Source organism: Phaethon aethereus (assembly GCF_964289735.1).
Source record: "Phaethon aethereus genome assembly, chromosome: 3".
NCBI lineage: Eukaryota > Metazoa > Chordata > Aves > Phaethontiformes > Phaethontidae > Phaethon > Phaethon aethereus.
The window spans coordinates 82,263,100-82,275,922 of NC_138576.1; the positions used below are offsets into that span (position 1 = coordinate 82,263,100).

General features: G+C 34.8%; 1 protein-coding gene across 1 annotated transcript in view; it reads left to right on the forward strand.

Moving 5' to 3' along the window:
* FAM120B (family with sequence similarity 120 member B) overlaps nt 1-12,823 on the forward strand; it is a gene marked incomplete at both ends in the record, with an annotated part of 55,978 nt that overhangs the window by 18,490 nt on the left and 24,665 nt on the right. Inside the window, 2 exon segments of the mRNA XM_081998205.1 lie at nt 4,522-4,694; nt 8,626-8,718. Of these exon segments, the coding sequence (XP_081854331.1) occupies nt 4,522-4,694; nt 8,626-8,718 (266 nt within the window).

Consider the following 12,823-nt stretch of genomic DNA (forward strand, 5'->3'; position numbering starts at 1 on the left):
CCTTCCTCCCTTTCTGGAGAGGAATCCACTTAATCTCATGTATTCTGGTTCTACTGCTCTGCAAACATGCTACACATAGAACCCACCTTCATATTGACAATAAGCAGGATTTAAAATCACTGTGTTTGTTTATAGCAACCATGTAAGAAGAGTTTATAAAAACAGCATCTTCACAGCCATAATCTTTACTAACTCAGTAATGAAAGGCTGTTCAAGCAGACTATTAAAAAAAGGGAGGAGAACTTCTAGTGCTTATTTTTAGTGCTCTGTTGTCATTCCTTCAGCGAACAAATATTTTTCTAAAATTTTTGCAGTCCATATTTGTATGGCTTACATTCGCTCATGCATCTTTTATTTTCCACAGCATGACTTTCTAATTCACCAAATAAGGTTCTCAACAGCACATCACATTTTTCAGACAGGGATCATATTTAGAGCTAAATTTAAAGAAGTTGTTATAGGAAGTTAGAGCTCAAAGCTGTCAATCAAGATCAGGTTACTCAAAAAAAAAAAATTATTACCAGAAACTATTTGAACAGGTGCAATTAATCTGTGAAAGTTCTTTGTTTTATCTTTTCTGGAAAAAATTATAACATCATCACAACTACTTTAGAAGTGTACTGAGGATATATAGGAAATCCTGACTCTATTGAATTATATTTAGATTAAAAAGTCTGAAGAAAGAATATTTGATATGAACTTTGAACTGTAATGTGCATAACCGTAAATATTTTAAATTTTGCATTGATCTTAAAAAAAAAAAAAAGTAGAATACCCTCTGATTTTTTTTTGTATGTGTATAAAACAGTAGAACTGCCTTGCATCTGAAAAACTTACAGGTGATAGCTTGAATGTTAGCTTTTTCTAAAAATGAAATATTGAATACTAAAGGCTGTAAGATGATCGCTTAAAATATACATAATATGCACTATATTTTAAATACATGTTTTTTTTGAGAGACAGTCTTCTGAATTAGCATCTGCTTGCATTCTCTGTCTCTCTTTTTGCATTCTGGAATGTTTCCTTTCAGTTAAATAAATGTGATCATGATGTTTCCCATACATTGACAGAGCAGCATTTAAATTGATAAAAAAAAGTCTCTGAGAAATGAATTTTGTTAGAAGATCTGTGATCCAAGAAAATACTGTTTAACATCCAGATCTTGTGAACACAGCTGATCTATTTGATATATGTGCAGCTTATATGGAACAGAGGAAGTTTTAAAGTCTTTACTGGAAATATATTGATTCTGCTTTTCATTTTATTTCTGAAAATGTGTAGGAGTTTGAATGTACTTTCAGTATTCTAATCATTGCATCTTACAGGAATATGTCATGAATACACTTATGTTCAAATTACAGTCTCTGGAATGCTTCTTTAATGGTCAGATTTAATTGGCATTTGGGTTTATGGCGTCTTTAAAATTGGCCACAGTTGTTGACAAGTTAATGTGGAATGTACCTAGCAAGTGCATTTTTATAAACTTATTTATACTGCTCAGTATTTACATGAGCGTGTAAAACACTGAAATGTTAAAGTTCTATTACTGGTGTTATAAAATGAAATTTCTATAGTCGTCACTTCAAATATACATAAACAGTTAATATTATACATTTATATCTATATACACAATGGTGACATGTTTTAAGTTGGTATGAACGTGAGGATCACCTTTGTATAAGCCTTGAGTTCAACGATACCATAGTATTAATGCATTCCACAACTGTTGCATGCATTGCATATTCATACATCAGTTATTGAAGTTCAAACAAATTAAAAAAATACTTATGTATTCCCTTGAAGTACTCGTTTATCATGATGCTTTCTATATGATAATGTCTTTAAATGTGTGAGTGAAAAGGAAAAAAAAAATCAATCGGTGCTTTTTCTGTTAACTTGTTGGTTGTCCATTTCTGTGTTTAGGCAGGTAGTACCTCTTGACCTCCATGGAGGTCTTTGTTGCTCTTCTTGGAGTTCCCAAGGACTACATACAGTGTCTGTAGTACTGAATATGGTTTTCAGTTTTGTGCATTTCGAGAATAACCATAAGCATATGCAATGTTTGAGTATCTCTCTGTAGTTTGTTGGAACTTGTGGTTTCTACGACCCCAGTAGGACAGATAGTTTTCTCATGACTAATCATTATAGTAAAGATATATCAATTTATATATATACACACAACTATGTTTTGTTCTGTTTCCCTTTTGTTACTCAGTTTTGGTGTTTTTAGGTTAATTTAGTAGATATTTAGATGTGTTCAAAAAGTAAAATATTTCTCCTCCCTATCTGAGTAAATTTCTCTCGTTCAGGAATGTTTTCTAATTGCTGTCAAGTATGTTGTGAAGATGTAATTAGGGCAGAGAACAGTTTTAGGGGTTTACTGTATATGGATCTTAGGTCTGTTGTTGACTGTATACATGATGGGAGTGTCATTAAACTTCAGTGTATTTGTTTCTTTGTTTTACTTATCTCTCATTTAAGGGTTAATATAATGTCTTGCTCTTGGGTATTACATGGAATTTAATTACTTGTAGAAGAGATCCTTTCAGAAAAATAACACTTTTGGTTGGTATGTTCCACAAAGAGATAGTGTCAAGTTTTCTTTCCCAGAGTAAATAACTCATAATTCATCAGTACCTCTTTTTCCAGGCACAAGTAGATGTTGTTTCTGAAAGTATAAGAAGCTGTTTATGGAAGAGATGTCTTGAATTTTTTGTTGAGCTCTCTCAATATAGATATGTAATCTTGATTATTGATGTAGTTCATGGTTTTACTCTGAAGAAAGAAGGATTTCTATTATTAGGTATACCCCTGGATGCAATTCATTTAAAAAAAAAAATGTACAGCTGGAAAGAGTACTTTCCTTTAACTGATTCTTGGCATATCTCTTCGTATGCAGCTGATTTGGAACCTTCTAGAAAGCAGAAACCATCAAAACTGTTTGAGTTTACCCATGTAAAAATTGTCTCACACATTAAAGTTGCTTGGCCTTGGTAGGAAAAGTTGGCTTTGTTTTGTTTTTTATGCATGTTGTAGTTGCTTTTCTTCCTGGAAGTCAGTCTCTGCTGTTCTCTTTTTTTTCTTAAGGCAGCAATTACCAGTATCAAAACCAGTAAACTGAGTCTTACTATGCTATCTGTACTGGTCCTCTCACTGCCAGTATTTGTGTTATCACTAACCTGCATTTCCAATTCCAAGCAACTGGTGTTTTTTCTTAATGTATGTATTGCCCTACAAATTAAAGTTAGAAACATACAGATTGTATGATGGTAGTTCTTTACATGGTTAAAACTTTAGATGGGAGAGTTAGTCTTAAAAATAGTAAAAGAAACATCCATCAGGGAGATGAAGAAAGAAAATACTAACTTCTCTTCTAGTTTCCCCCTCTCCAAAGAATTAGTACCATTTGGTTAATGGGGTTTTTTTGTTAAATAAACATTGTCTGTGTAGATTTCAGCACCTTGTCACTTTAACCATTTATTATCACCAAGTGTTCCTAACTGGACTACAGCTGCTGCATATCACACAAAAAAGAAAAGGTGTTACCAAATGTAGCTTAATTAGTCCACATTTAAAATTCACACGTCGTTTTATTTAACTACAGAAGCAGCAGTATTTTATGGGAGGATTTTGTCTTTAATTGGGATTCTTAGGCATAACCGGTTAGCTGTTCTGTTATTTCACGTGCATTAGTGTTTATTTTGATAATGGAGTAAATGTAATTTAAATGGAGAGCAAATTTTACGTTAGTTCACATGTGTCACAAGTTGGGAGATGGCAACATGGGGTAAGTATTAAGGAGTTGGAGACCATGATGCTATAGAAAGTCTGGAAAGATACATTGTACATAACTGATGACAGCTCTTTTGTATGTGTTTACAGCAGTGTTTCATACAGTAGCCTAGGGAGTGCAAAACACCAGATAGCCTTGATTTTTGTTCCCAAACTGGAATCTACTGCAGAGGAGTCATACCAGCACAGTCGTTTGTGGAGAATGCGTGTTTGCCAGCAAATGGCATAGGTGACCAGTTTGTTCATTAAAAAAGGTGATTATAAGGGAGGCAATGCAAGGATCCTTCAAGGACCCCTGACAGGCTAGCTCCAGGAGAGAGAGAGAAGAAACAGATATGGTTGTTTTCTGCTGAATCACTATTTTATGAAGTTAACCTCATGTTTTGCTGTGGATCCCCAAGGGAAAGGACATACTTGTAGGTAAACTTTATTCTTGCAAAGGGTAAAAGCCTGATGTCTCAAAACTTTTCTATGTTGTTGTAACAATTGAATTCAGTCCACTCTGCTTAAACATGCCTGTATTCAATACAATTTGTTTAAATTACAGGCCTTAATTTTTTTTGTTAATTTTTTTTTCCAAATGCCAAGTTTTGTCAAATATATTTTATTTTCAACCCTGTGGTCCTTGCAAGTGCCAAGAGCAGAACAGTTGTTTCCTTTCGGATTGTAATGAGGTAGGCATGTTTTATCTTGCTGCTGCCAAGATAAAATAATGGATTTCTTTTGTAGGTGGAACACCTAATTTGAAAACACTGTGGTTTGCCAAAGGACCTGACGTGGAAAAGCAACGGTATAGTACATTTCTGGCATGCTTTCACCTTCATGCCGAGATGGAAGAACTCCAAGCTCTAGAAGCACCTGTTGCAGCCTTCTGCTGCTTGCTGGCCTATCTTATGATGCAGGTAAACCGGGACAGTTACTTTTTCCTCAGCTGGCAGCCCTGACAGATATGATTGACTAATAAACTGTTTCTTGCTAACCTGTGCTGGACTTTTCTCTTAATCTTTACTGTAGGCATAGTTGATCAAATATAATAGTACTGCATTACAGTATTTTTAATTACTCCATTTAACATGCATCATCCTGTTCAAGAAGCACTTGGGTTTTTTTAGTACTTAATCATAACTCTCACATGCCCGTGACAAAGCCCCTTGGGCAGTTTAACAGAGTATAAACTGAGGGATTTCCCCCACTTTTTGTGACCTGTTTGCAAATTAAAGCTTCTCTTTTTGTGTTTCCTTTGTGTCATCAAAAGAAGACATTCCCTCAGGTGACTGTGCAGGCTGTGCAAACAGACAATATAAATATTTAGTCAGCTCTCACTACTTTTTCACACCATCTTGTCAGTCTACTCATTTTCAAGCCAGAACTGAGGATATGGCTCTTCTCATTAAGTTCTGAGTAATAGGTGATCATTAGGTAGCAATTCTGTTATAATTCCTGATATTTGGCAGTCTGCAGACTACCTTAATTATATGAAGAAGGAACATGAGATTAAATGCAATATTGCTTCATTATTTACATTTCTCTTAGGTATTTAATATGTTGCCTGTACTTGCTACCTTTCAAATGCTGATCTCACAAGCAGATTTTCCTCCTTGAGGATGAGAAAATTATAATGCCTTTATCTCATCTGATAAGACCTGTTGTACCTTTACTTACACTGAACTGCATTTTGTCTTTTGTTGTGCTTTTTCAGAGTTCACTTTCCTCAATAACAGATTTATCTGGTGTGTGATACATGAAAACAAGTTTTCTCTGCCTTTTCCTTTCTTTTTCCCTCATACATGTTTGTTCAAACTTACATGATGCATTGAGGAAATACGTATGGGAATTATAATAATGATCCATATCTCTTTTTTTTCTTTAATCTTTTATAGCAGAATGTAAATTGAAAGTTTTTTGAAGGTGAAACTTATTAAACATCATTTCATGACTTGCAGTTTTAATTCAGTAAGATACATATCATGCTTTTCATATTTGGATAGGAAATCACGGTTTCATTTATTTATCTATGTTCACCGTTTCATTTATTTATTGTGCTATCCTCTACACCCTTTTATAACATGATTACTGAGTTATTTGGAAAGGGTTTCTGTAGTGGGATTAAGAAGAGCAGCAACAGGACAAAACACCTACAGAAATGTGGATTTTACTGAGCCTTGACCACAGCATATTAATAAAATTAAAAAAAAAATGCTTGTCAGGGATATGGTTTTCAGAACTCGCTATCCAATGGCTGATGTTAAAAACAGAGGTGAAAACAGTTTTGCATCTCATGTTTTCAACAAGAATAGCAGCAGAGAGATCATGTAGCGGGCTTAGTTTGATGGAAGATTTTTCATGGCAGTGCCAGTTTCTCAACACCTGTTCTGTTTTCCTGATTCTTTTCTGCCCTCTGAGTTGCACTGATACAATCTACCCTGTTGATGGAACTGATTTGGATTAAAATGTTTTTCATTACTGAGTTGTTTTAAACTTTGGTTAGTTCTCTGATACTGTCCATTTGTTTTCTTGGGGTGTTTGAGAGGAAAACATGAGAGCAAGAGTGTCAGCAACTGTGCTTTGAGCTGGCCATACTGCTTCCATTTGTTTTATAGCTGAGAAAACAATGCTTGTCTAACTGTGGCCTAATTCTTGTCCTTACGCTTTAGTCTTAACATTCGTATAAGAGAGGGAAGATGGATTGTTACCCCGAAGGTGTTTTAAGTTGAGCAATTGTAGGTTGCATTGAAGCAGGCTAACAGCTCATATGAGGGAGAAATAAACTTCTTAAAAATTTCCTTACATATCATTTAATCTAACATAAAACTTAGGTTTTTGCAGGAACCAGCATATTGACCAACCTATCTGGCTTCCTCAAAATGTATGTGCAAGTATTTAATATAAACTTCAGATGCATTTTTTTTTTTAAGTGAGAAAAAATTTCCAATGAGCAAATCTTAACTATATAAAGAAAGTGTCAATTTGAAAAGTAAACTTTTCAGTGAGGGTACTATTCAAATATCGTCCAAATTAAGAACAAAAATAGTGGAAAAAATACAAAATAATAGATCTATCTTTAAAGTTAGGGGAGGAGTGAATGAGTTCAAATATCAAACTGTGGAGCCTCCAAAGAAAGGGGAAATTTCTCTTCAAATATCAAACTGTGGAGCCTCCAAAGAAAGGGGAAATTTCTCCTTCAAGCTCTTACAGTTTTGGAAGAAATCTGACAATGGAAGCGTGATAAATCATGAAGTTCAGTTACTGAATAAAATACTTCTCTAAAGAAGTGTTTTGGCATTCATAAGCATTTTGGCTGATCTGTTGGGGGCATTTTCTTGCTGTTGTACTTGTAAGCAATCTTTGACTTACTTTTCTTAGGACAAAACTGTGCAAGTATTAATAATTGTTATGTACATGAAAATAACTTTTTCTATTACTGCAATGTATAAAATGTGCAGGTTTAATAAACCTCTCTTGTTGCCATCTACACAAAGGTGACACCTGACTTGAAATACAGGGTGAAGTAGGGCCATTATCAGATCTTAGCAGCCAGGTGGAGTTAATGAATACCAAGGAGCATTTTGAAAGCTTAAAACTTTTCTGATACCACTCACATTCTTGTGCTTTATGCAAGTTTTAACAGAATCATAGAGGGCAAAGTGGGATAAGCAGCAAGGCCTGATTTAAAAAAAAAAAGTTGTTCTCAGTTGTGGTAGAATAATTTTTATCTTGAGGAGGAAATAAATGAATGAAGTAATTATAGGTGGCATCTTAGGGGTTTTTTTGTTTGTTTTTTCTATTGATTTATATCAATACTTTTTTGTTAATTTTTTTCCATTTTTTTCTGTCACTTTTTGATTTTTTTAATACCCTTAATAGAAACCGTTAATGGATTGAAACGGGATGTACACAACATTCCCTGTAAATCAAGCTGTTAAAAGAAAGGCAATGCAGAGTTTTAGGCAGCCTTTTAACTGTACTACAAACACACAATGCATATTTCCACTGTTTGCTAGGGAAATCTTCCCTTGAGTTCCAACTGATAACAAATTGTAATGCTTTATGGATCTTATTTAGAGCCCTCTTTATAGCCTAAACATTTGTAACAGATAGGCCTCTATAGAATCTCAGAATATTTTTTCACAACAGTAAACGCCCCCATTCTCCCTTTTCTGATAGAAGTATTAGAGTGGACTGATAAATGAATTTAGAATTTTCCTTTATGTTTTCCCACTTGAACATTTTAGGTTTAGTTATCTTATAGTTTTGAGTTCTTCCCACTTAAGTTTGTAACGTAAAAAACTAAAAGAATCCAAATATGTTTTGTTAAATCCTGGAATTTAGCTTAAAATAGGTAATTGAAATATTTTAGATTATTTTTGATGTTTCCAACAGATAACCATGTAAGTATTTGAAAGTAATCCTAGTGGTCATCACATCTGTGGCTCACTGAGGTGTTTTTTATTCTGGGTCTTAATTATAAAGCAATTTTTTTTTTTAAATCTCATTTTTTTTACTGTGCTTAGTGTTATGGAGACAAGGACATTTCCTGTTAATAGGAAACTTCAGGGGAAGAGGAGAAGGGTACATGAAGGGTGGGCATTTTTATGGTGTGTGGAAATCTGTGTATATACATTATACATGGGTATTGGGGTATGCATTTCATTCAAGTTGTGAAAGTAAGTATTTTGTTCCCTTTAGGTGTCTTTTCCTAAACAATGCATTCAGAGTCATCATAACTTCATGAGGACTTTGATTTAAGTTTGATGTGCTTGAGCTAGAGGATCCAATTTTCATAAAGTTCTTCTTCAGAGCCTTCAGGTAATGTTATTTTTTCATCTGTTTTAGGTCAGTAGCCTCTCTCTGGAGGACTTAAATGCATTTGTGGCAGTCATTCTCTGCCTCAAAGGGAAGACAGCTGCTCAACTGGCAGGTTTGCAGGTATGGTCTGGAATAATTCAGTAACATAAAATGTTCATGATAACTTTGGGATAAATATTTTTGGGGAAAAATCTTCTAAATTAAGTTTTTCCAGATATGGGAACCAAGGTTCATGGTAAATATATAGGTTTTTCATGTGCTACAGTTCATGCGAATCATGTAAAAAGAACAAAACAGAAAGGACATTTTCTAGTGGTTGCAGTCCTAGGGCGAGCAAATTAGTCTCAGATTTCTTCCTGACTTGGCTTCCAGACTTCCAGCTGATGGAAAATTTGTAATGGTGAGTCCTGTCTTGCAACATTGCTTCATTCTTTTTGCCTGAGGATAGTGTTTTGGGACAGAAGTTGTATGAAAATCACTACATTAAATAAAGTTTAACATTACTACTTGTGGGAGACCATAAATATAACATAAACCTAACCAGAAAAAATGTCTTGTTACCTAGTGTGGCCCACTGTAGTGAAGACCTCTTGGATCACACTGTCCTGTAATTGTTCAGGAGTTCGTTTTTAAAATTTTTATATGCTTTGTGCAAATCAGTTTTTTCCTTTCCTATCTTCTTGACCTCACATGTGGAAAAGCAGGTTCCTAGATGGTTGTTGCATTAGAACCATCTAAATAGTTTGTCTGGCATGTCTAATTTACAAGAGTATTTTCAATCTCATAGCTTGAGATTGTATTCAGAGTATTAACAGTGTACAGTACAGACTGCACATGTCAATGGCTATTTGAGTTATGGGTTTACTTAAAAGTAGTGGGGAAAGGTTTAGAAATGGTTGGAACCTTAATGTATCTTCACTCTGAAAATCTTACTTATATTTCCAATAAATTCTCTGTCACTCTGAACAGTCCATGTTAGAGTTTTAAAAGTACTTCTTGCTGATAGCAAGGTAACTCCTGTTACTATCCATTGGTTTCTAGTGCATGGGGACCAAAATAACAAAAACTGTGTGATTCCATTTTCATCATTTGTTTCATTATAACAGGAAGTCCACCCTTCTATCATTTTTATCTGAATTCATCACAAATTTGTTCTGCAGCTGATCAAATGTTAGATCTGTGTGACAAAAAGGAAGAAATGAGATGAAGGCAATATGGAAAACAGCAAAAATGTAGGATTTATTTCTGTTGAAGACATTATTGCACGTAGTGTTGCACTTAACAGTGAAAGAATCATTATTTTATCAAGTCTGTTGTGGCAGTCATTCAGTAAAAGCACAAAGGAAGCCAAGCATAAGCAGGAAGTGTTGAACACTTAGCTTATACGTGTGCTTACAGGTACTATTCTGTAAGTTTCTAAGATGCTTGGAAGTTTATTGTGTTTGATTTAGATGTCTTTGTGTGATTCATTTGTATTGTGGTTCTATGAAAACGTAAATGAGCGTTGCACCCAAACACATAGTATTAATCAATACTACTTCTCAGCAGTCATTCTACTAACTCAAAGTTGTTCACAAAATTTTGTAACTTTCCCACAAAGCTTTTGGCAGATCAGATACAGTCTGCTCTTCCACTGTTGATGTAAAAGTACATGAAACATGAAGCTGGTCTTATGCTGTATCATGTATCGCTCCGAGGTGGACAGTATGTTGTTGGAATGGACTTATGCATGCTATTGGCAGGTACTTTCTAAAGTTACATCACTCTGCTACTTATGTAAGCACTTCATGCATTGGCACATAATGCCTTCTGCTGTGCTAAAAAATAACAAAAGATTCCTATAATGCAGTTGAAATTTTTGTATCGGGCTATTTTGTAGAGTACTTCCGTGTCTTACTCTATTGAAATTCACAGTAGGGCCTTTGGTAGTAGTTTGAGCCAGAATAAATCCCTCTGAAGAGAATAGGGATGAAAGATTTTGGCCCCTTTCCCTTCTGAGGTGAATAGGTGAGTAAGAGTTTCAAAACGTTCCCCTGTTGCCTTCAAATTAACCTCTTTTCCTGTGTTTTAATGACTTGGATCTCCGAGTGGAAAATAGTTGCTGTTTCTCACTTCGTTGTGTATCTTGACTTGTCAAGCTATATCAAGAGAGGATGTTCTGTTGTATCAATTGCCATAAAAATACTTTTTTTTTTTCCTGCATATATAAGCCACCTGTAATTTTGTGACAGCACGAGGATCGATTTGAAATTTGTAGGAGATTAATCTCACTTCACAGGAAGAGTAAAAAATGGTCTGTTTCTCATTTCTGTGCTTCTGAAATGTGGTGTGTATTTGAACTTGGTAATGTCCTGTGAATTTTCTCTTGGAAGGGCAGGAGACTAAACTAATAGAATACCTTATATAAATATTGTAAAAATAATGATCAATAAAGCAAGCATTTTGAGTATTGTAATTAAAGTATCTCATTTTCAAGATTCCATCTCAGAGTAGCTTAAACTGTTTTTACTCATTACTATGGTTTATTTAATAGTTTTACAAAATTGAGTTCTGCCCTTAAGGTGGCAAATAGGTTATTGATAGGTATTTAATAGCTTAATTTTCTAGGTATTTCTGTTTAAAATCAGTGGAGGATCCAAGTGCAATGGATTACACTAGTACGTAGCTAATTAATATATGGGTTTTGTAGTAGGAAGACAGAGGAACAGAGTTTAATCTGTTTACCATACTTTTTTCTTGTCCACTGAGAAATCAAAACATGATCCCAAGAAACAACAGAGCTTTCAAGCAAGTTACGTTAAACTTAGCATCTGCAAAATTTAATGAAAATGTTTGTTCATTTGCAATTTTGGACTTAACACTATATTATTATTTTAAAGGTAGAAAATGTGTTTACTCCTTGTAAATACTCCTTTACTCCTGATTTGATAAAAAAAAAAAAAAATTGCTTTGTTTCTGTAAAAGAGTCCATTAGCAAATATGCTTTAGCAGAAGAAAACTTAACTTCCACTGTGAAGTCTGAGAGGAAAATGTAAACAGAGCCGGTTTTCCTCATATGATGAAGAGGTCTTTTCAGCCTTCACTTTCAAACAGGCTGCCCAGAGAGGTTGTGGAGTCTCCTTCTCTGGAGACCTTCAAAACCCGACTGGACGTGTTCCTGTGCAACCTGCCCTAGGTGATCCTGCCTTGGCAGGGGGGTTGGACCGGATGATCTTCAGAGGTCCCTTCCAACCCCTACCATTCTGTGGTTCAGTGATTCTGTGAAATCTGCTTTCTGATATGCTATCCATATTTCATAGTTCGTGAGATCCATAAACCCACAAATTTAGGAAACATAAATGTACATGGTTTGAATAAAGTGGGTTAAAGCCATAAAAAATAGTTTGTCTCATGCTGAAAGAAAGAGGGCTGTGGACATACAACTAAAATGCACATTAAATAGTTACTTTCTGAGAATAACATAATGTTTATACATGAAGCTTTGATTATTTTTCAAGATCGATGGTTTCAAAATACCAAAATGTACACACGATAGAGAAGAGATTTTATACATTCTTTTTGTCTTAAGGTTTTTTTGAGTTTCCTTCTGCCCCTCTTATATGGTAGATTAACATTCTGCTTTGCCCAAACCTCCCATAGAGCTTATACATAAGGTCAGAATTAAATTTTGGACCCCAGGTTGCCTGTTTCCCTTCTTTCTATTTTAATCTGGTGTGTGGTTTTGGCAAAAAGCCCAGAGAGCCATCAGTCTAACTTTGAGGCCATTGTAGAAAAAAAGAGGCATGAGCAGTCATGCTTGCAGTCCTGTTTCTTATGTTGTGCTGGTCCTAGTTGTTTACAAGTGCAATTATAGATCATCTTTCACCTGTAATGCATGTAAAATACTGTTCAAACAAGAGAGGCCACAGTGAATTATAAACAGAAATACATTTCTTCTACGATTTGTCTAAATATGTGAATGTATGAAAAAATTGTATTGGAGGTGGAAAGTTGTGAATCATATCTTTTCTGAATGTTGTAGCCAAAGATGAGATAGGAAAATTTGGTTAAAAAGGAAATACACCTGGAAATTGGTAGATGAAGTCCTGTTAAATGCTTTTAAAAGTGAAATGTATGTCAGAAAATATGAACTCAAAGTTAGCAGCAGATGCATGGGTGGACATACACGTACCATTAGTGCTGGACTTCATGGCATTTGCAAGCTCTTTACAGCTTTGCCACAAAA